General features: G+C 39.0%; 1 protein-coding gene across 3 annotated transcripts; it reads left to right on the forward strand.

Annotated features, from left to right (window-relative positions):
* Positions 1-655: 655 nt before the first annotated feature.
* PPM1K (protein phosphatase, Mg2+/Mn2+ dependent 1K) lies at positions 656-23,322 on the forward strand. Of its 3 annotated transcripts, none has more exons than XM_046656395.1 (8): positions 656-881; positions 7,487-8,005; positions 8,916-9,016; positions 13,578-13,742; positions 15,967-16,132; positions 16,291-16,435; positions 17,652-17,786; positions 20,014-23,322. In XM_046656395.1, the coding sequence occupies exons 2-8, from the start codon at positions 7,566-7,568 to the stop codon at positions 20,143-20,145; spliced, it is 1,284 nt and encodes a 427-aa protein (XP_046512351.1). In that variant the 5' UTR covers positions 656-881; positions 7,487-7,565; the 3' UTR covers positions 20,146-23,322. The 3 variants fall into 3 exon arrangements, with proteins under 3 accessions (XP_046512351.1, XP_046512353.1, XP_046512352.1); XM_046656396.1 differs by lacking the exon at positions 656-881 and adding an exon at positions 1,479-1,599; XM_046656397.1 differs by lacking the exon at positions 13,578-13,742 and having other exon boundaries at positions 672-881.
* Positions 23,323-24,044: the final 722 nt, after the last annotated feature.

A 24,044-nucleotide genomic window follows, 5' to 3' on the forward strand; every position in this document is an offset into this window, starting at 1 on the left:
CTTGTCTATTTCCTTCCTTCACATGACTAGTTATCTTATTTGCTTGTTTACCTGTTTGTTTTCTCCCTGTTCCTCCTCATTAGACTGTAAAGTCTGTGAAGGCAGCTATCAAGTCTATTTGCATCAGGATACCTCCAGTGCCTAGCACAGAGCCTGGCATACCAAATGTCCTCTATAAGCATAGAAATACTTGTGGAACGAATGAATCCACATTCCTAAGGGATCACAAGATGCCTGTTCGGTCATGAAGAACGCTGCCCCGTGAGTTTTTCAAAGAACAGCAATGAAAGCAGATGCCGTTCAAGCCCTTTGCCCAGGCAAAGTGTTGCAGTTCCGTTCTCGGTTTCCTAGTTGTCACAGCTACCGCCCCCTAGCCCCAAGCGACACACCCCGCTGCTCAACCGGCTGGCGAAGTACCAAATCTGCCAACCCCACGCACCGCTGAGGCGCCCCTCATTGGCCGGCGCTCCAAGGCCTTCGGGAGGGCGGGATGTCACCGTGAGCCGCTATTGGCCCAAATCGACGTCGCTCTACGGTGCCGGGCTAAAAGTCAGCCGAGTCAAATTGCAGCTGCGGGGAGGCTCGTTCCCGTCGGAATCTGTGATTGGCTGCGATCGAGGGCTGGGCCGCAGGCACGCTGCCTCGCCAAGCGCGGATTGGCCGGAGCTGCCGTCAGTCAGCGGGAACAGACTTACCCTCTCCATCTGGGCCACCGAGGGCCAAAAACTCTCGAGAATTTCCAGCAGACGAGCCAGTGGCTATTCTGACTGCTTGTTCCAGAGATCAGAAACATCGGAGAAAAAAACCTAATCGACCAAGAAAGCCCCTCCCCGCCCTCCGTTAGCTAATTAAAAATTTTCCAGGGGCATAACCAGCACGAGGTAAGAGCCTAGAGCGCACTTCATTTATTTCTATTACCGTTTATAATATTATTTATAGGCGGGGTCGCATGCCACCGCTGCGGGTCGGCGAAATGGAGAGTAAACGGAGGAGGGCTGCCCAGAGAGGGAAGGGGAAATGTAGGTTTAATCTCCCCAGCCCCCTCGGTCCGAGCTCCACGGTCAGTGTCTGGGCTCTTTGTGCGCCGCTTTCTTCCCTTGCGAGGTCAGGAGCAGTGTGTCCGGGCGGGCCCGCCCCGGCTGCACAGTGGGATACGGGCGTTTCCTGCCGAGATCCCGCGCTCGGCCTTGAACTTGACCGCAGACTGGAGGCGCCAGCCGAGCTAGTCGGGTGGACCGAGTTGGAGGGACCATGGAAGGAAGATGGAAGGGAGGCGCGGGGCCCGCTCTCGTTTCCCCTTAGCGAGGCCCTGCATCGCCCTGCTAGAGCCCCTGGACGCTAGGATGCTGCAGGGGTCAGCGCCGGGTCTCTGCCGCAGCTGCAGCCGGGTTGATGGAGACGTGGCGACACCCGGGATCTGTACGCCCAGAGGGTGGTTGGGAGGCGGAGACCGAGCGGCGGAAGGTGCTAGGGGGAAAATCGGCTTTCTGCAGTGCTGCGTGCTGCGTGGGCGAGAGGGTGTGTTTCCTGCCGTGTATCACACTGGCTACGGCATCTGTCACGGCCAGCGAGCTGAGCCCAGGATCCCGGACTGTCCAAGTGAGCTTTTTAGGGGATCGGAATAGAGATGGATGCGGAGCCCTGGTTGGTGTCGATCTGAGGACGTGGGTATTGCTTTGCCAGGAGAGCACTGTGATCTCGAGGCCTTGTGGCTGGTGATGTCTTTTTTTAGCAGCCCCTTTCTGTAGATTAGAGATTTCACAGGAGATGACAAAGACGAGACTCTAGGTGGAAATAGCCAGGCAATTTGGAGTCTCTAAAGCTCCATTGGCCTTTCCGAGCCTCAGGCTGGAAATGTGCAGCAAGGGCCCTTCACCCCTTTCCACCCTTCTCCAGTGTGGAGAAAGAATGAGGTTGTGGGGCAGTTTCAGAATGAGCGCCCAAAGTGACAGATTATAATGGTCTTGAAAAACAGCAATGGTGTCGTGATATTCTAGGACAAGAACAGATGCACCACTGTGTAAGAAAATATCTTAGTCACAATTTTTGAGTAGTGAGTTCTTGCTAATAATTTTTTTCTTGCAACCTTAGTCGTTTTCTATTGACCACGAACACAGGCACCTCCCTTGACTGGAATCTTAAGAGAAGAGGACAGAAGTGGGGAGAGGTGCTGTTGATGTAGTATAGAATGTAAAGGAAAGTTCTTCTTAACTGATCTGTAAAGGTACATGTTTGGAATATGGCCTGTGAGTTGCATCTGCATTAACTAAAATGTTTTAAAAGATATCTATAGAATTAGAATAATGGGTACTTTTCGCTGCTCCCATGTTCTTTTCTCTATTCACTCATCTAAACTATGTTCACAACAAACCTAAGGGGAGTCATTTGGGGTTTTGTTGTCATTGTGCTTTCTTCCCTCATGTAGACTAGTACATTTTCTTTCCTTTCCACCCAGCAGGGTGCTGATAAGGAAGATACTGGAGTCCAAATTTCCTGAAATACATTTTGGAGGTTTCCATACCATTGAATTTATTGGAATGCATTGGTTGTTTTTTAAAAAGTCGATAAAGAAATACCTAGTTTAAGAATATTAAAATTAGGGGCTGGCCCTGTGGCAGAGTGGTTAAGTTCGCCAGCTCTGCTTCAGAGGCCCAGGGTTTCACCGGTTCGGATCCTGAGCGTGGACATGGCACCACTCATCAGGCCATGCTGAGACAGCGTCCCACATGCCACAACTGGAAGGATCCATAGCTAAAAATATCAACTATGTACTGGGGGGATTTGGAGAGAAAAAGCAGAAAAGAAAAAAGAAGATTGGCAACAGTTGTTAGTTCAGGTGCCAATCTTTAAAAAAAAAAAAGAATATTAAAATTGCCTTGTGTTTCCATTGTGGAAGTTACTGATATAAAGATATCTGAGTGCCGCTTCATAATGGGCAGAGATGAAGACTTCGATATTTTTCCTTAAGGGATAAATCTAAGCAAGTTTCAGTAGTACTGATCCTCAGAACTCCTGAATAACTTTAGCATGAGCTTAAGATGACAATAATAAACTGCCCTTTTGGCCTGCTTTCAACAGTCAAGAGCAGGTTAGGTTAAATCCCAAGTTCATCCTCCTACCAGAGACGATGAGTGCCTACCTTTTCCAAAAATAAATTTGGACAGGTCACAAGTCTGTAAACCATCGAGAGATTGTAAAATGAGAGTAAGATGAAAACATAAAATTGGCATAGCAATCTTGTAGCTGTATCTGTGGCTTTTCTTTTCCAGGCTCCCACCTTTTATTTTTAAATCAAGTATTTACTTCAAAAGTTTACTACAAACCAAATGCATTTTTTTCCTTCCTGATGCCTTTCACCTGAGATTTTCTCCTGTCATTTTTATCAGTGCTCTCAAGGAGCATCTCTTTGCTTGCTCTTGTGGGCTCACAATTTATTTCCATTTAACTCTCTTTGCTGAGATCTCTCCTGCTAGTCAGAATTGTTAAACCAGGGGCCGGCCTTGTTCGCTAGTCCTATTTCTGTGTCAGGGCTTTAAAGTACCATCAGATTAAACAGGTAAAGCGTTGAGGAGGAGGAAGATGATGAGGAAGGCCCAGCCACACAAACTAATGTGAAAATGCTGAAAAAGGGAAGAATTTTTAGGCATTTCTTTATTGACAATATGTAGAATATCTGGGGTTTTTAGTGTGCATATATACATGTGCGCACACTCACAAATTTTTAAAAATTCGTGTGATTAAAGTAAATTTGCGAGCCATAGATTTTTCTTTTGTTTGGGAAATAAAAAGGAATTTGGACTACAGTTTGGCCTAGCGAGAAGATTATCTATTTTTTTTCCTTTTGGTCTATGACTATCAATGTAGTCTGGGTTGCTTAGATAAGTAACCTGTTAAAGTAGCTGGAATTCCCATCAAGTTATTTATCTTTATTTTTTTGCTTAGCATAGTTTTTGAAATTTATTTTTGCTAGTGGGATATGGTATGTGGCATGTGTTCTCGTGCTCTTAGTTCATTTAACTTTTGCTCTGACATTTTTGTGTCTTTAAATGGCTTTCAAGCAGAATTACTTCTTCCCTTTGACTCTTTTGGATGACTTTGACTTTCAAAGATCGAATAAAAATGTTAAAACAGTTTATAAAAAATAAGCTAGGCTTGATTTCCGACTGCGAGATTGACATAAAGAATTCCTAAATAACTGAGTTTTAGTTTGCAGAATGATAAACACGTGCCAATTTATAATTGCTGAACTGACAAATAATAAAAATAATTCTTAAGTGTTTGTCAGTTTATTCTCTATTCTTTTGTTATAAAGAATACTGATTGCTTTTTTCTTTTTTTGAACGTTTTTGGGGTTTTTTCACATCATAAATTCTACTCTCTGTTGCCTGCTAGTCAGTGCGTAGTCATGTCCACGGGCATCTGCAGAGCTGGGGGCCTGTGAGGCTGATTCCTAGTTTGAAGCTCTGGAGGAAACTGTGCTGGAAGTGCAGGTTAATTCCAAGTTGTTATTTAGCTTAGGAAGACAGTCCCTCTTTGAGTTGTTTCCTTGGGGATATGGAGGGGATTCGTGTGATTTAGTTATATAGCGTATGGAAAAGGAGATGGGACCACTTCTTAAAGTCTCCTAATGTTTAAGTGATGCTGACCTAGCTCAGACTAGCTCGTCTGGCTCCCATTTCATCTATGCTGATAGTATGCCTTGAAGTAGATCTTCTCTTGCAGCTATTCTGCTTACTTTCTGAGATGATTATGCAGATAATAAATGAGGAAGGGGGCTAGGTTGATAATTGATTTCAGTTTATGTCAGCTTAAAGAAATGTGCCCAACTTGCATTTTATTTAATTTGGGGTCTTTTTTTTTTTTTCTTTTTTTGAGGAAGATTGGCCCTGAGCTAACATCCATTACCAATCTTCCTCTTTTTGCCTGAGGAAGATTGTTGCTGAGCTAACATCTGTGCCAAGCTGCCTCTATTTTGTATGTGGGATGCTGCCACAGTGTGGCGTGATGAGTGATGTGTAGGTCCACACCCAGGAACCCAACCCATGAACCCCGGGCCACTGAAGCAGAGTGTGGGAACTTAACCACTACGCCACTGGGCAGCCCCTATTTCATTCTTAAATAGTATTTCCAGTGGATATTTGTTCTTTGCTAAGAATGCAGCTCTGTTTTATTTTATATTTTTTATTTTTAGAGGATAGAAAGAGAGAAAAAAAAGAGTATCCTCGAAGAGCTGCAGAAAAACTTTATTCAATATTTATTTGTTTGTAATTCTAGAACTCTTGTTTAAAGTAGGTGCCTGACTGCAAAATGGCCCAAGGCGCATATGGCACACATGCTCATTCAGGCTGAAGCCTTAACAATAGTACTTTGTTAACTTCTGGTGCACTCTTCAAATATGAATGTGTTTTCTAATAAACATATCTAAGGTTTTATTTTTTTTGTATGGTGTAAAGCTGCTTTGTGAATTATCTCCATCAATAATTCATACTTAGTTCTCTTACTTGCTAGATTGTATTATAGTTGGAAATTTCTCCACAAGTCACCACCTTTATTTGACATAGTTATTGTTGCTGAGTAAAATATATGCTTCAATCAGAATAAACACCTCTTTTATTGTAACGGAATGTATTGCATCTCTTTAACACTTGATAACCAGAGATGCTGGGTCTCCCCCAGCCCCCATTTTGGTCATACGAGAAGTGAGTTTCTGTCTTTTATCCATGATATTATTTAAAAGGCCAGAAGGCGTGGCCTCCTGTCTTCTGTGACACAGTCACGCTTTGGGGCTAACTTGTTCTGAATTTCATGCAGGCAGGGCTCCTGTGGCCCTCGCTGCTTGGATTTCTCTGGGTGTTCTTTGGAACTTCCTCCTTCCCTTCTCCTGCTTTACTCACTGAAAAGAGAAATGGCCCTTCCTACACATAGCTGGACTGATTTCCAAAAATTTATTTGAAAATGATTGTTTGAAATCTGTCATGCATTTTCTTATTGATGCACTCAAGCTGGGCTGTTTGTGTGTATGTTTGTGCCTTTTGGGGAGAAAAATTTTTTCAAGCACGTTTTTTATTGTGAAATAATTCAAACGTGCAATTGAGAATAATATAACACCTGTATACCCTCCACCAGCATAATCAAATCTTAGCATTATGCTATCTTTTCAAGTTGGTTTTTAATTCATAAAGTAACAGGACATAGCACTATGGAAATGAATTTCTGCTTATAATTTTATTTGTATGGAAAACTACCAAAACCACAGCCCTTCCTGCAGGGGTACAGGAATTTCCCCTCCGGGCAGGTTTAGGGTTGACCTTTGGGGCGGGGTCCAGAAGTGGGGTGTCAGAGTAATAATTTCAACGAAATATAGTTTAGTCTCGGGTGCTGTCTCCTGCTGGAGCCATTGGCAGTGAGTCTCAGGTGTGAGTGGGCTTCTGGGCTCGTAGGAGAGGAGTCGCAGCTGTTAATGTAAATGCAAGAATCAGTTGCTCATAAATCAGGGCTGCTTGTTGCAAATGCAGTGCCATCCAGTTCCTGGGAGCACATACATCAGACCTGACTTATCTTTGTGCCTAAGGGGTGTTTGCATGAACCAAGGTAATAGAGTATGCAAAGTTTAGTAAGTTGAAAAATCTTAAAACAAAACGAAACTTATATCCTAGGTTGTGTCTTTGCTCAGACTGGGCCACCCTTTGGGTACAAAACTATCACAAATATTCTATTAACCAGTTATTTTTTCTTCTTTTTTTTTTTTACCTTTTTTTTTTTTTTTTAAAGGTTGGCACCTGGGCTAACAACTGTTGCCAATCTTTTTTTCTTTTTTTTCTGCTTTATCTCCCCAAACCCCCCGTGTACGCGGTTGTATATCTTAGTTGCAGGTCCTTCTAGTTGTGGGATGTGGGATACCGCCTCAACATGGCCTGATGGGCAGTGCCATGTCCACACCCAGGATCCGAACCCTGGGCCACTGCAGCGGAGCGCGTGAACTTAACCACTCGGCCACAGAGCCGGCCCCTCTTCTTTCTATCTGTTGTAAAATCCTTATTATTGTTAATATTTGCCCCTTCCTTTTCTTCAGAGCAGTGGGGTTAATGAAGGGAAGAATATTTATTTACACCTGTATGCTACGTTCTTGCTGCCTGCTGGACCAGCAGTTAGGCATCGCCAGGGAGCTGGTTAGAAATGCAGACTCTCAGGCCCCACCCCAGACAGACTGAATTAGAATCTGCATTTTACCAAGATCTGCAGCTGATTGTAGGTTAAAGTTTGAGAAGCACATGTTCTATATATGTGCACATTGTCAAATTTTTATAGAGTTTAAACTCTGTGAATAGGGTAGATAAATCAATTCAGTTTTGGTCCACTATCCTTAGAAGTAGGCTGTTAGGTGCCACATTCTTTATGGCCTTCATTTTTGGTAATATCTACTGATGTATCAGTTATATTCGGAATTACTAATGGAGTCTCTCCCTCTCTCTTTCTTTCTGCTCAGTTGCATCCTTTTCCTTGAAGACATCCCATTAGTATTCCACAGAGCCTTCCCTCGTTACTGAGTCCTTTGGAGCTGAGTTATGTCAACAGCTGCCTTAATTACTTTGGTTCGAAGTGGTGGGAACCAGGTGAGGAGGAGAGTGCTGCTAGGCTCCCGCCTGCTGCAGGACGACAGGCGGCTGACGCTCACATGCCACGGCTCCACTTCAGAGCCCCGGTGTTCTCGGTTTGACCCAGATGGTAGCGGGTGTCCAGCCACCTGGGATAATTTCGGGATCTGGGATAACCGCATTGATGAACCAATTCTGCTGCCACCCAGCATCAAGTATGGCAAACCAATTCCCCAGATCAGCTTGGCGAATGTGGGCTGTGCCTCACATATTGGCAAACGGAAAGAGAATGAAGACCGCTTTGGCTTTGCCCGGCTAACAGATGAGGTCCTGTACTTCGCGGTGTACGATGGACATGGGGGACCTGCAGCTGCTGATTTCTGTCACACACACATGGAGAAATGCATCAAGTACGTACAGTGACTTTCGCTCTTGACTTTTCAGTTTGTCTTATACTTCGTGTTTAACCTTCTCCTCGGCTGAGAGGTTCACTGCTGACAGTTATTAATTGGTTTCATACTACTGTTTTATGAACAAGCAGTAGCTTAAGCATGCCAGTTATTACTGATGATTATTACCATTGCAGAAATATATGTTTTAACAACTCCCCCGGTGACAGCATTGACCAGAACCTACAGCACTTGATTTGGGATCATTTCAAGTGAGTTAACATAGACTGCATGATCTTGTGCACTGTGACAATCTGAGAAGCACATACCACTTCAGTGAGTGGAGATTATTCTTTCAAGTGCTATGAATAGTGTTAAATACTTGTTGAAAATAGCTTTAGATGATTGGCTTTAGTATAGGAAGAATGCATTTTATGAAGGTGTTTTGGAGCTCTTTAAATAGTTTATTTCCTGCAATTATTATTAATGTATTTTTTAATATCATGCTACTGCTAGAATTAAGTGAGGGGGAGAACATGTGACAGTTATGGCCGCGGGGCTTTCTTAGCTTCCCATGTGTAGTCATTCATACTGTTCATTGGGTGATCTATGCGTATTTTACCTTATCCCACAAAGGAACTCAGTGGCTTGATTTAATATGAGGGAACTCTTGACCTTTCAGGGTTGTGGGCCACGTGAGGATTAATCTTTAAGGACAGGAACTTGAACTTTTATTTTATTGTCCTTAAAGGATTATCTCTGTGCCTGATTCTTTCTCAGTTTGATTCATTAACCTGTGAACTTTAAGCATCTGAGAGGCAAGCCATAGAGGTCCATTGCATGGAGTGACTGCTAGCTAGAGGGACCTAGAGGAAGAAGAGAAACCTGTCCTACAATGATTGTTTGCTGCTCTTTTTTCCTCCCCACAAAGGGATTTGCTTCCAAAGGAGAAGAACTTGGAAACTGTATTGACCTTGGCTTTTCTAGAAATAGATAAAGCCTTTGCAAGGCACGCCCGCCTGTCTGCTGACGGTAAGGAAAACAATCATATTTCTTAGGGTCCTGGGGAATGTCGGGGTAAAAAGGAAGCAATTTAAGCCCTTTAGGGGTGGGAATTTTAATGTAAGTTTGTTTGTAAGGATGCTCATGTTGAAAATGATTTTATGTAAAGAATCATTTTGAATGCTGTTTGGAATCCAAACTAGTGTTAGTACCTCACTTTTAAATGAAATATATTGGAGAACTTTTTCAGAAATTGAAGCTCCAAAATGGTTCTGGTATTGAATTTCAGTTTTTAAAGGATTTAAAAATTTTTTAATCTGTTTGCTTCTTTTGTGGACAGAAGGTCCATACTATGAGAGGGTTCATTGTTTTTGTTTTCTTAGATGAATCTGATCAGCAAGTACTGACATACACTACAGGGTAGTCTCATCTAGCCAGACAGTAATTGTCCGACAAGAAGAAAATTGCTAATTGGACCTAAATAGGAAAGGACAATGCTAATATGCACTACCTTGTATAATTAGAAGGAGGATATTTTTTTCTTCCACTTCTCAGAAAAGCTTGACCTTGCAACTTTCCTATGGTAACTAGTGATATTTTTGCTTTTATTTGTTAACCACAAGAGCATGTCAGCTGAATTTAAAATTTGTGTACTGTGTGTCCTTGAATTTTGAAAGTAAAACATTTCTGATTTTGACTTAATTTATCAAAACCATTTCAGAAAAATGTAGCTAATGTTTTCTAGGTAGCTGGCCCTCAAATCTTTTGCTTATAAAGTTAATCTTGAAGACTTCTGCAGCAACCATATAAATGTTTGCATATAGATCTGGTCACTGATTTGAAAATGAATCATGCGGTAATATTAATTGTGTTTGGTTCATCCTTTTGTTTAAAGGAGGTCAAAGTGCACCACAGAAAAGTCATTTTCACAGTTTTCAGTTGGAGCGCATAGGGATGGCAATTCTCCCCATTCACAGATAAGGAAATGAAACCCAAAGAGAGGTAAAGGTCAGCTGCAGAGTTAGGGCTGAGGATTCTCCTGGCTCCCTGTGGCCTCACTCCTGGGCGTATCTAATGACCAGGATTAGAGAAGATGACTCTGTTCGCCATCACAAGAGGTTTTCCTGGTCTTTTTTGACAGCCTTACCATCCTCCTCCTCCTCCTCAGAAAGCAAAAAGCACTCGAGTCCACCTCCATTCAGGGGTTTATTTTCTTGTTTGTAGATCATTCAGGCCCATTTTCTTTTCTCCTTCATTCCTTTGGACTTTTGGCCCTTCCAGCTGGCCCCTCACCTTGAAATAGGGGTTGAGAGAGATTAAATTTTAGGCATAAGATTTAGCTCTTGTCCTAATGAGTAAAACATACAAAGGAGGACATTAGAAAACTCTTTCTTACAGTTTTATTTTGATGACTCTGAATGTTGGTCTGCTCTTATTTCATGCGTAACCAGGTGGGCTGTCTCTCACCCCACGATGTCTATCGGCCGTGGTAGAGGTGGTGCACCCCAGCTGTTCTGCAAACAAGTAGAGCTTACCGGGCAAGGTTTTCAGAAGAGAGCGTTCAAGTTTATCATGGGAACGTGGCCAACAGTCAAAAACATTCACCCTTCATGGGTGCAGTCAGCCCTTTTGTAAAGGATCTAATTGAGGAAGATGCTCAAAACAATCATAGATTCAGTGTAAAATATGAGAGGACCCTTTTCGTTTATTAAGTAGTAAATTATAATTAAAGGGAATTTTGAACTTAGGGAGAGAATTTACTTAACTTGCTTACCTGAAAAGAAGCTTTCTAAAGATGCCTTTCTCACATAAATAGTTGCGCAAAGAAATTAATCAGAAAAATGTAATTCATTTCTAATAATGAAATTAAAATGTGTTTAACTTAGTTCCTCTGTCGTATGCTTTGAGTTAATGATCTCAGAACTTTCATAAGATATTCCAAATTTATTTTTCATTTAATGGTCGTTGGTTTGCAAGCATAACGGAGCATGACAGAATGATGCTTAGTGTGCTACTAAAAGAAAAAGGGTCTATTATAACGTTCTTCTTAAATCTTATTTTGTGTGTATTTCTTATAGATCAATTAGTTTGTGTGTGTGTATCTTTAATAAGTTTTTTGAGAACAACCTTAAAACTTATTCTTAATAAGTTGTTAAGGCTTTCAAAGATAGCAAAAATTACCTTTTGATAATTGGGGCCTATTTTAACTTTTCAATTTGTGGATTAAAAAAACTCATACCACTTCAGATTTCAAAGTTATTTAAATTAAAAAAATTTTTTTTAGTTTTCAGTAAGAACAGAAGCAGTATCAGTATGATAAGAGTAGATAATATTTTTTTGAGCATAGCTGTTGGTAGGACCAGTGCTGGTTAAATGAAGTTGTAAGTAAGTGCAGTTCGCCCTCTCCGGTGTTTTTCACCTTTTCTTTTCATGTCAGCCCCATTTTCCCTTCTTGAACCCTTCCTGTGAGCAGCTTGAGGGTGGGGACCATGGCTTACTCACTTTTGAATCTCCAGTGTTCAGCACCGTGCATAGACTCTGGAAGCTACTCCATAGTTATTCGGGCAGACCTGATCTCCGCTGTCTACTCTCTCTCTCCAAAGTTGTTATAATTTATTGTTGATTATCCTATAGCTGATTCAATCAAATTACTAATATAATGTATGTGTTTTAATGAGTTTTCACTGCTGCGTGAATTTGAATTTTAAGTAGGGGAAACCTGGAAAGAGTCTGGTTAAACCATAGGAATGAATTACTAGTGGCAGACTTTCAGGCATAAATGGGAGGAGTGCCCCTCAGTCATCCCAGATCAGCTTCTTAAGAGAAGGTGAAAACAAAAAAAGGAAAATAAAGCATTCTCATCTTTTCAAGACATTAGTCCAAAGCTGTCACATGTACATAAAGTGCTTCAGATTATCCGATTAGTGTTTAAAAAATTTACTATTTCAGTTTAAAGTGAGGTAGTTTGAAGAGCATAAAATCAGAGTGCCACGTATCAAGAAATAGCAAGAGTCTTGCCCTTAAGAAATTGTCGGCTATTATTATTGATTTGTTGTTGATTCATTTTGAATTTACCCTTATTTACAAATTACAAATTGATTTTTTGTTGATGCATTTTGAATTTACCTTTATTTACAAATACCCTTATTTACATTTTCATCATCATCTTTGAATATTTTTGTATTCAATTTTTATCGGTTGTGTATATTTTTACAATTAATGAAACCAGCAAGTAACTTCAGATGATATGCCATTAGTCTATTGTTTATGAACAAACTGTCACTTAAAACAATGTCACTTAAAACCCGATGGTAGAAAACTTAGATGATATCCTATAAACTCTTCAAAGTGTTTCTAGATTGCTTAAGGTTTGAAAGCAGCAAAGATCCCCAAGAAACAAATGGATCAAAAAGAGAAGACTTGCTCTGACGCTCAGAGCGGGAGACGTTGGTGGCAGCATCGTGAGTCTCATTGGAAACCATGCTCTTCATATTATGTGATCTCTTTAGGAACAATTAAGCTACAAAATAACCAATGTTAGAAACCCAACGTTTTTGAGTACCCTTCTTATGCTGGGTGCAGCCAAAAGAAAAAAAAATAGGGACAGCATTGAAGAGAGATATTCTTATTGTGCTGTTACTGCTTCAGCTCATTACTTTGATTTTGGTGTTCATGAGTCATACATGCCTAGAGCACCTATTTTTAATGAATATTGAAACTGTATTGCTTTATACATATTGTTGTTTACACAGTCGAATAATTACCGGGGTGGTATACTTTGAAAAGTACAGCTTTCACTCTTTATGTTGCCATTTAAGATCTTGATCATTTTTCTTTTGGTATGTCAACCTGCAACACTGGGGGAAAGAGAGAGCTGCAGAAACACCCATCTTATGAATTACATAAAATTATAAACATGCATGAGAGCTTGAGCCTTACTAGCCTTTATTTAAACAATTAATGTAAATTAATCGTTCTATTTAAAAAATGGCTTCTAGATACTAGATCCCCACATTGAGTACCATTAGCAGATGTGTTCCTCCTTGTATCTGTATAGGAGGTGCTTTGATTCCTTCTTGGTATCTATTTAAATCCCAGGAATTTGGTGGTATGCTGTAGTTCACATCCTCTCTCACTGTGTACTGCTTGTCAGATACAAATTATTCAGTGCTATACCCATGAATTTTCCCTTTTGTTATTGGGACAATTCTAATATTAATACCAAACAAATTTACAGTGCTTTTTTCCCCAATTGAATAGAGATGCTGATTTACTCTTCAAGACTGACTGTTTAAATGCGTGCGTGCGTAAGTACGTAAATGTGTGTCTGTGTCAACACCTAGGTATTTTGGTCCACATGCATTTGGATCTATTTCTTCCTACCTGGGGAAGTCACAGAATAAGAAGTGTTACTCTGTGATGAAAAAATAAAGTGGACTACAAAATACCATCAATTTGGGCAAACTGAGTTTTGGAATAATTGATTTGGCATCTCCTGGAATATTATGTAATTTGCTAGTGAAATTTTCACCAAAATAAAAACCCTTCCCCTTATTTTGCAGCTCTTTCTCTGCCCTCCCCTGTGTTGCAGGTTTTCTAATGTTTGAGCACAATTCCTGGGTGAATTTCCTATTTGCCTCTGTGCGTGTTATTTGTGGCAGAGAACTGTGCCTGGTCAGCAGCTCTAGACCTGGAGCCCGTGGACACTATATGCTGGGCTTCAGTGGAAAGAGAGATCTGCTTAATTTTGTCCCAGGTGAAGGAGTCCAGCGGTTCCTAGCCTGGACTACTGGAAGGTTCCCACATCCTCTTTGTCCCATTAGTTGAGATGACTTGCAGTAGAAAATGTCCAGTGAGTGTTAAGAACTTATTGAAAGATGTCTTAGTTTTTTAGTTTTGTCTTTAGGGCAAAAAGTGAGACTTTTTACTTCCATGTTAAATGTTAAATGAAAATAAACGTTGATTTAGTATTTATATCCTTAGACGCTTAGCAAATCAGAATCAACAGTTAGTTTTGAAAACTTTCCCCAAAATTCTGGGATTTTGGAACTGTGAAGTTGGGCTGATGAAAACTCAAAGTTCTTTTCAATTCCTAAGTGGCAGGACCGTGGATTATAATCCTAAATAGCTAAACTTAAAATTTTCATTTATGAAATTTTAACTTTTCTGATGTAGCCAATTAAAAACCACTTTAAAAAAAAGCTGCTGCAGACAGTTTCAACAAAGGAGAGGATACTGAACTCTCAGGACATGGAGCAGTGAGTAAACGCCTGGGTTCATTTGTCTCGCTCTTCCAAGTGTTTGAAACTATTACAGTGATTAACATGGAAAGATTCCATTGTATAGTGTTCGGGGAAACTCAAGAGTTAACGTTTTTAATATAAACATCACCGATACTTATGCTAAAACATTTATGTTATACAGTGACAAATATATTTTAGCATTGCCAAGTTTTATTCCTTTGGCATGACAGTTCCAAAATCACAAGATAAATGGGAAGATAGTGCAACTATAAATGCTGTTTCTCAATAAAGTCAATTCAGCATGGACATAAAAGATTAAGGAGGGTTTATTCACGTTTTTCCATTTTACTTTTCTGATTAAAGCAGGCATTTTAGTATACTTATCGGAAAATATATTTATATATATATATCTTTCCAAAATGCATTACTGATGAAGTTTTTTAAATTGTCTTTTTGAAAAAAAAATTTAGAAAGATTGAGCCTCAATCGCTCAAATCAATACCACTTCATTTTTCCTAAATCTATTTTTGAAGTCAAAATCATCTTTGGATGATGACCTGAATATTTTATTTATATGTTTTAAAGAATTAACGATGTTACTGAAGATAATACCTGCTTTAAATGTTATTTTTTTCAATTTCTTCCAATTTCCTTTACTTTTTAGCCCATAATTTCACAGTATTCTCACTTTTGGCAAGGCTCGATGCACCTTAAAATTTTTAACAAGTGGTAAAGAAATGAGGGCAGACACTGTTAGAATAAAGCAAAGGAAGATGCAAAAATGCAGTTTGGATTGGATGGAAGAAACAGTGGTGACTTCAAGCCAAGTGGCATTTAATTTTGTTATTGGTCAGAGAATATTAATATTCTTGGAATGCTCTGGGCCCAGGGCATGACCACAGCAGTGGCACTTGGCAGTACTGTCCTGCATATGGGTACAGATTGATTGTATTAGCTCCTTCTGGAGCTTGGAGTGTTAACTACACCAAGCTTATGGGAAACTAGGGTGAATTTTATTCCCCGCCCCCAGATTTTCTCCTAATATAACGATGGCTGAAACTTTGTTTCATGTCTGGGGAGGACAAAGATAAACAGAAAAGACTGTGAGCTTTTAATGTTTTAGGGTGTTTTGGTGAACATTTGTCAAATTAAAACAAGTGTAGAAGGAAAGAATATAAAATATGGCACTTGAAGAGCAAATGGTATACCCTTGGCATATATATCTTGCTTAGCCTTTTAACTGATAATATTTTCACAGCAAAGAAGTAAGAAATGGAGGAGAAAACTTTCTGAGTCCACAGTTTATAGAAAAGTCAGCTAGTCTGAATGGGCTCAGTAGACCTAAGCCATTCTGCCATATTCGCGAATCTAATTAAACTGTAATACTTTTAACCCTGACACCTGATATGCCCACAAAGGTGTTGTTGTGATTATTATAAGCTCAAGTCAGCTCCACTTGATATAAATAGAGGCCGTTTGGAGACAGTGATGCATTATTTACCAATAGGAGAGTAACTTTTTCTGTTTGCATGGAGCCTTGTTATGAATTAAATACCTCTTTCCCTGCATGCTCTTACTTATGTAGTTCATTTGCATTTTATTTGCATAGCTCTAGTTAAATTAGAATAATACATTTCAGCATTAGTTTAACATGCTTGTGTTTTATTTTGTAGTAAAAATTCCATATCCAATCATTTGACCGTCACTGACTTGTACTCTTTTTCATAATGTTTGCAGCCACGCTACTGACCTCTGGGACTACTGCCACAGTAGCCCTATTGCGAGATGGTATTGAACTGGTTGTAGCCAGTGTTGGGGATAGCCGGGCTATTTTGTGTAGAAAAGGAAAACCCATGAAGCTGACCACTGACCATACTCCAGAAAGAAAAGACGAAAAAGAAAGGTACCACCTCCACTGACCGAACATTCTATGAGGATGATGTTTATATAGTTCAAGATAGAAATGAAACCTTGCATTTTAATCTGATTTCATGGTTAGGTTTCAGCGTACCTTGGCTTTCTGGGTATCGCCTCATAGTCTTTTAACTTTTTCTTGACCAGGATCAAGAAATGCGGTGGTTTTATAGCTTGGAATAGCGTGGGACAGCCTCATGTGAACGGCAGACTTGCGATGACAAGGAGTCTTGGAGATTTGGATCTTAAAACCAGTGGTGTGATAGCAGAACCTGAAACAAAGAGGATTAATGTAAGAAAAGACTCGCAAACACCTGAGGCACATGCAAGGAGTGAATGCAAGATTGTCTCCAGCCACAAGCCTCCTCGGAAGCCTTAAATGAAGACAAAGTGGCTTTTAAAAGGGAGTAATTTATGGAAGGATAGATAAAATTTTCAGACAAATTAAGATACTACTTTCCAGGCCAAATGTATAATGAAGTACTTGGGTTTTGTTTTGGAATTCTCTTGGTAGAATGGCTCTACTGCCTGTCCTCAGCTGTACCTGTCCACCCAGCTTCACCTCTGCTTGGAAACTGACCCTGACTTCCCTTTTCCACCAAGCTCAGTAATCGCCCCACCTCTGTGCATGTGACATCCTTTTCATGCTGCTAACCAGTGCCCCCATTACCCTACACTTCCCCCAACACACATCCAGTCGTGAGCCAACACTTACCCCTCTGCAATCCTGGCCTACTCTGGTACCTACACAGTAGAGTGTAGGCTCCCGATAAGGGCAGCAAACGGTTGTTAATTAACTGAATGATTTCATGTCTTATAGATATCCCACTTATATTCATTTTATCTAACAAATACTTATATTGGGTTTACTATGTGCCAGTCTGTTCAAAATAGCTACTACTGGGGCTGGCCCCGTGGCCTAGTGGTTAAGTTCGTGCGCTCCGCTGCAGGTGGCCCAGTGTTTCGTTGTTTCGAATCCTGGGCGCGGACATGGCACTGCTCATCAAACCACGCTGAAGCGGCATCCCACATGCCACAACTAGAAGGACCCACAACTAAGAATATACAACTATGTACCAGGGGGCTTTGGGGAGAAAAAGGAAAAAAATAAAATCTTTAAAAAAAAAAAAGCTACTACTACCCCATTTTACAGAGAAAACAAATCTAGAGCATATAGAGTTCGACTTACCTATGTTTGCCCAGCTGAAAAAAAGAGGCGGATTTCAAACCCAGAAACCTTGCTCTCAACCATTACATCGTGCCACCTCTCGCATCCAGCTATCTGGCTTCTTCCTTGTGGTGTTACTAAGTAAATATTAGGTTTGTCGTCTATGGTTGATGCTAAATGTTGCTACTTTTGCCTTAAATACGGGCCTTCCATTTTCCCCGTTTCCCTACAAGCTTTTAAACACAGAACCACTCAACAAACAGATAAAATCTTTGAATTATGAAGATTATTCCAAGGCCCAGTGTGGGTTGTAATCCTATGCGTTTGATTCTGATTGCAGCTACATCATGCTGATGACAGCTTCCTGGTGCTCACTACAGATGGAATTAACTTCATGGTGAATAGTCAAGAGATTTGTGACTTTGTCAATCAGTGCCATGATCCCAGCGAAGCAGCCCACGCAGTGACTGAACAGGTGACGCAGCACAGCTTCTGCTAGAAAAGCCCCAAGGGGGGAGGAGAGAAGGACAAACACACGTGCAGGTCTTGGTGCAGCCTGGAGGGGCCACACAGGCTGGAGATTACTTTGAATCTTGTGTTTTAGCTTGAGTGTTACAATGAATTTTACACTTGACTCCATAATAGTTCTAATTTAAGAAATTTTTACAATTCTCCCAAGTAGTTAAGTAACATTAGTATGCCAAGGAAATGTGCTGTGTTTGCTTTTTGTCTTTTGCGCACATCTTGAAATGATAGTAACAGCAATAGTAAATTATTATAATATCTGATACTAAAATCACTTACTGTACCAGACACTCTTCTGTTCATATACATTTAACACATGCAGTCATCACCATTACCCTCTGAGACTGGAGCTGGTATTATCCCTTTTTCATAGATGAGGAAAACTGAGGCACAGAGGCTGAGAAGTTCAGTAACTTATTCAAGATCACAAAACTGTTAAGTTGCAGAATAGTTGTTGGTTGAGCTTCAAACCGACACCCAAGTTCCCACGTCTAACCACTTGACATTAATCTTGACTGCTCCGAGTAATTATCCAGGATAGGAACACTGTAGCACAGTCAACTTCTGGTTTTAAAAAAATGCACGTGTGAAAAAAGCAAACAGAATACAGAAAGGTGTATGGATGGGTTGTGCATCATTACGTTAGTCAGAGCTAAAATTTGGAAGCTGGATAATACCAGTAGAGAAAATGTAAAATTTCCATGTTTTGTTTAATCCTCTGTTTGGATAGATAGCTCATTTAAGTCATAGCCATCACTGATCATTAGTGGCACACTTTAATTCAATAGCTATTTTTGCATTTCCCAATTTTTACATTTTCAATCGGGGAGCCAAATTTGACCCAAACTTTTAAGTGCTAATACTTTAAAAGCATTATTTGCTTGAAAATAAATGGGTAAGCATGAATTATTCACTTGGTCACTCTGTGTGCTAATGAGATTAAGGAAATTGGCCCAATTCCATGGATGATCACTTTCCTAATTTCAACTACCTGTCTCGAGATACATGTATTCTAATTCACAAGGGTAATGATATTTGTAATGACTGCATAGTATTCCATTTATTTGTTACCATAGTTCTTTTAACACTTCCCCTAACCAGCAAACTTAGTTTATGTTCACTTTTCTGTATTAGGGGCAGCACTGTAATAAACATTCTTGTATCTATATGTGCATATTGATTTGCTTCAGATTATTTTCTTAGGTTAAATTCTTAGAGGTGAAATTGCTAGGTAAAAGAATACATAATATTCTAAAGCTTTTAATAAGTTTTCCAAATTCCCCACCAGAAATACTATTCTGATTTATGCTTTTCACCAGCATGTTTTATAGTTTGTATTTCTTTTTCGTGTCTAGTTTGTTTTTCCCATTTTGTTATAGGCGTGTTTGTCTTTCTCATGGTTAGTGTAAGAACTTCCTATATATCAAGTATATGAGTACTTTGATATTGCAAATATATATATATGTTTTGGTCTTCCAATTTATTTGTAAAACTTTTTTATTTTTTGAAGCTTTTCACATCAGATATTTTTATCAACCCTTTCTTTCACAGTTTTAGCCTCAGGCTGTGAACTCTTTTGAAATCTATTTGCTGTTAAATGTAGTCCCCAGCACTTCTTACAATGCTGACAGTATCATTTGCTGTTTGAATTAGTTCCTAAAACTGATTTACAGTTCTCCTACTGTAGAGATTTTAGTTTATGCCACTTTTCCATTTTGCAGGGAACATCATAAACTTTCTTGTAGTTATATCTTTATACACATCCATTTCCTTAGGTTATTATTTCTTTAGGCTAAATTCCTAGAAGTAGAATGGCTAGGTAAGACTAACATTTCCCGAATCCTTAGTTGTATTAGTCCTCATGCCGAATGCTTTCCATGTATTTTCTTCTTCAGGAGCTGCATATCTTGTATCTCAGTCCACTGGTGTTTCTATGGCCAAAACTGCTACAGTGGAATATGGTTAATATGGTTGTTTTGGGTCATCCATTATCCTATGTGCGATCTGATAAACTCTGGGATCTAATAAACATGGTGAAAGAATCACAAACCACTGTGAAATAATTGAGTTCGTAATTGTGTGTTGAACCAGTTTGGCCTTCCAGAGGAGGGATGATTTGTCTTTGTACAGACTCTGATTTCCAGTGTTTTTCTCTTCTTTCCTGCCAAACCTTGCAGGCAATACAGTATGGTACCGAAGATAACAGTACTGCAGTGGTAGTGCCTTTTGGCGCTTGGGGAAAACACAAGAACTCCGAAATCAACTTCTCGTTCAGCAGAAGCTTTGCCTCCAGTGGACGCTGGGCCTGATTGCTTGCTGGGACTCTTGAGTTTCTCTGTGCCACAGTTTTCTCCGGAGTATGTCAAGGAACTGATTAGATTGAAAAGTAGCTGTACCAGAGTGACCCTGTGACTCACTGGGTCAGTAGCAAGTCAGTGTAACTTCATAATCATTAACATAGAAGTTTTTCACAAATCCCTGTCGGTGTTCAACTGTATATTCTCAGTATAAATATCTGTATAATTCAGCTATTGTAAGTCTCTAAGTTGAGTGAGCAAATGAAAAGTGGTTTTGATACACTTGCTGAATGTTAAATTTCTAATTTTTAAAACTCTTAGGCAGCTTTGAGTTTCTTTTGATCATTTTTGTTCTTTATTCATTTGAACAGGTTCTTTAAGTTCTTCAAAACTAGTCAGTATTTTGACAGCTACTCAATGTGTTATCTACAAGTGTTTGTTTTTAACTGTACCAAGGAATAAGTGTGAAAACTGAGTTCTCTGTTATTATATTTTGTATTCTGGACCATTATTGGTAAATGTAACAATGAAAAAGAAATTAATTCAGATACTATGACACTGCTAAATTGTATACATATTTATAAATAGTGCACTTGTGCACTTGTATATTTCAACTGTCACCAGTTCCCCCCTCGCCCCCTATTCATTCCTATTTTTCTACAGCTAAGAATGCTCTATAGGTATTCCTTCAATCAGAGAAGACTACACAGGCTAGGAGTCCTTTGGTCAAAGCTATACAAAGTTAAATACTGACGGTATCAAGTATTTTGTTTAAAGTTTCCATTTGTCATCTCTAACTCTGTTTTGTGTTTTATATGTAGTATGTTTTATAAACTTACTACATATAAAACTTTATTCACTTTTTGTATAGAGTTAGCAAGTTGGATAATTTGTCCGTAAAAATAATACCACACTGACTGACACTACTACAGACATAGCTCGAGGTGTGCTTATTTCTAAGACTCATTAGAAAGAATAAATCTAAAACGAACATTAAAAAATTCTGTATTTCAGCTTGCTATGTAATTTAGGAGTATAAAACTATACGTCCTTACAGCTGCATGTTTTCTGTTAAAATGTGAATCTCTAAATATGTTTGGAGTTATATCTGCAGTTTATTTCTGCAGACAAGGTAAATTTGTTATATGTGTGGGTGTATGTACATATGTATATTTTGGAGTAATAGAAAATTAAAGGGAACAATCCTGTGTAGCTCCTTCACCAGTTAGCTTTAAATTATTGATATGTTTATCCCTAAGGACTCTTGACAAGCTGACACAGGTTTTATAATGGAGAACCAATGGTTATTAGTAAATGAAGAAAGAGATAAAAATGGCTGTAGGAGATATTTTATGGTGGGTAAAATGTGGAAAACCCAGGAAGAGAACCAGCGTGTTGAAGCTACACTACTATATGGTAATTTGCATGTAAAATAATAGGATGTGAGAAAAATACTGAGCGTTAAGAATGGCATGGAGATTTGTTGTAGAAACAAAAGAAAAAGAAACCAAAAAGATAAAGTTGGTGTAGTATATACCTTCAACTCTCAATTTTCAGGGTTGACTTTTTTTTCATTAAGTTTTATTTAAAGGCTTATTAGAAGGAAGCGGGCCTAATATAAATATGCATATCTTCTCACCTCTTTGAGAATGGAAGAAAAATAAATCTTGAGTTTTCCTGCCTATATCAATCAGGAGTTAGTTGTCCTTTGAAAAAGTGGTAAAGAAATATTTCAATTTTTTTTTTGAGTAAGTTTGGTGAGAGAAAGAGAAACATTACAGGAAAGAGTATCGTCTCCTATTTGTTGTCTGAGAAGTGAGGAACCAAAGGTAGACTAAGAAAGCTAGAAAACTTCCTTACTCTTTCTGAGTCAAGTCTTGGAACATAAATATGGAAGCTACGTTTAGGAGTAGGGAGAATTTCCCAACTGACAAGCAAACCAAAACTCTAAAGCACAAGATGACATTTTAAAGATGTAGGTTCATTTTTGTTTGAATTCTTCACATTACCATTCCTCTCTTTTAGTTTAAAAAGTAACAGTGGGGGTGATGTTGTCAAGTTCAAAGGTCTAAGAGTCCTTGATGCATGAGGTGGATTGCCAGGTTTGACAGAGGAATTTGTAGGACTTGTTGGTATTGGTCTGGGGCAGACTTTGCTCTGCCTCACATGAAAAGCTTTTAAAACGTGAAACCAGTCAACTTTGACTGAAGCATAAAAACATACTGGTGTTTATTTTTCAAGCCACAATGTTGAAGTATAACTTGTAGATTATTATAATCATAAAAGATAAGCATACCTGTATTAGGCTTCTGTATTACTGGGAATTATGCAAATAGTAGTGAAAAAAAGGACTGTCCTAAATACGGTTTTTTGTTATAACTGAATTTGCCATGTGGCTAATACCATGTGGTATGATGTAAATTATATTAATGTAATTAAACTTAAATCAATTACATTCATGTTTGCCTTTATTTATACATAGTTATATAAATCGCCTTTCTAAAATGTGTTGCCAAACTTTATTTGCCAATTTACTTGGCAAAATATTCTTAAAATCATTGTGACTTTTCGCAAGTTTTTAAGTACCTTATATATTCAAATGTAAATACAGTCCTGCTTTCCATCAACCCTTTATTTGTTAGGTCTTTATGTTTCTTAAGTGCTTCAAAGTCTTATGCACTTTTTCTGAAAAACAAAAATTGTTTTGGAGGGATCAGTTCTGAATTTCTGTACTCTGATAGGAATTTTTCTCAACTTCCAACATTAAAAAAAATTACTTACTTTGAACAATTATTAGCACTCAATATACAGATAAATCATTTTTTCAAAGTGGAATTGATTTTTTTTTTTAGAATCTTGGCAGAGAATGAGTGGGCCTATGCTAACTCTTCAATATCAGACAGGACATTTAGTTTCTTTTGTAAGGTTGGACAAGGATTTAATTTCACAGTAATATGACAAGAAATTGCTTCAAGGCGGGATGATGGGAAAGGATTGTTAATGTGGAGAGTCAAACAACTAAACACAAATATGTATTTGTATTTTCCTTTAGCACCTCAATTGTTCACATACCTATGTCTGTGGAAATTGACATAAAATTTTGGTTGGCTTACATTTTATTGTATTTATTAAATTCACTTATCTGGATGACTTAAGCAGAAATAAAAAGTCATGTCTTTATAAGCCAAATTGTGATGACCTGTCTGTTGCTTTTGGCATCTGGAACGAGACCATTGACTCTGGCAGCTCCCCTTGGTTGTTAGATGATTGAAATGGTCCATTGATGGTCATATTGAGTGTTCCGGGCTGTGAAATTAGGGAGTTCTTCCACCTGCAAGAATGACTCATCTGCCACTGGAGTCCAGTACAGAATTTAGTGGCTCAGGGGTCTCAGATTAATTTAATTTCTGCCTAAGCGCTCTTGTGTACATTGTTAAAATAATTTACCAAAGTACTACTCGGGTGTATGGTACTTACTATAGTGAATTGATGGAATTGCTCCTTTGACCATTGTTTTAAATGTGTGTATTAGAGTAACGGTGAGCAGACTGAAATCACATCTTAGTATTCAAATCACCATTTTAATAAAGTACATGCATTAAAAATTTTTTAAAAATCTAACCATGTTTATTTGGCATCTAGACCTTCCAATATTTAATATGTGACCCAGTGAACACTGATATAAAAGATGCAACGAATGGTTGGAAATTTCTTTTATTCAAATAATTTTGATTCGATCTAAACAAAATTTGTCTCTTTCATTTCCTTCTTCCAGAATATTTGTTGGTACATCAGAGGAAAATGATCATGATGATTTCTACAATATTTTGCCTGTGGTATATTTTACTGCAGTATCTCCATATATCAAAAATTAGAAACAAATGTTTAGCAGTGATGCTGCAGAACTCAGC

This window comes from Equus quagga, chromosome 3 (genome assembly GCF_021613505.1).
Source record: "Equus quagga isolate Etosha38 chromosome 3, UCLA_HA_Equagga_1.0, whole genome shotgun sequence".
Taxonomy (NCBI): domain Eukaryota; kingdom Metazoa; phylum Chordata; class Mammalia; order Perissodactyla; family Equidae; genus Equus; species Equus quagga.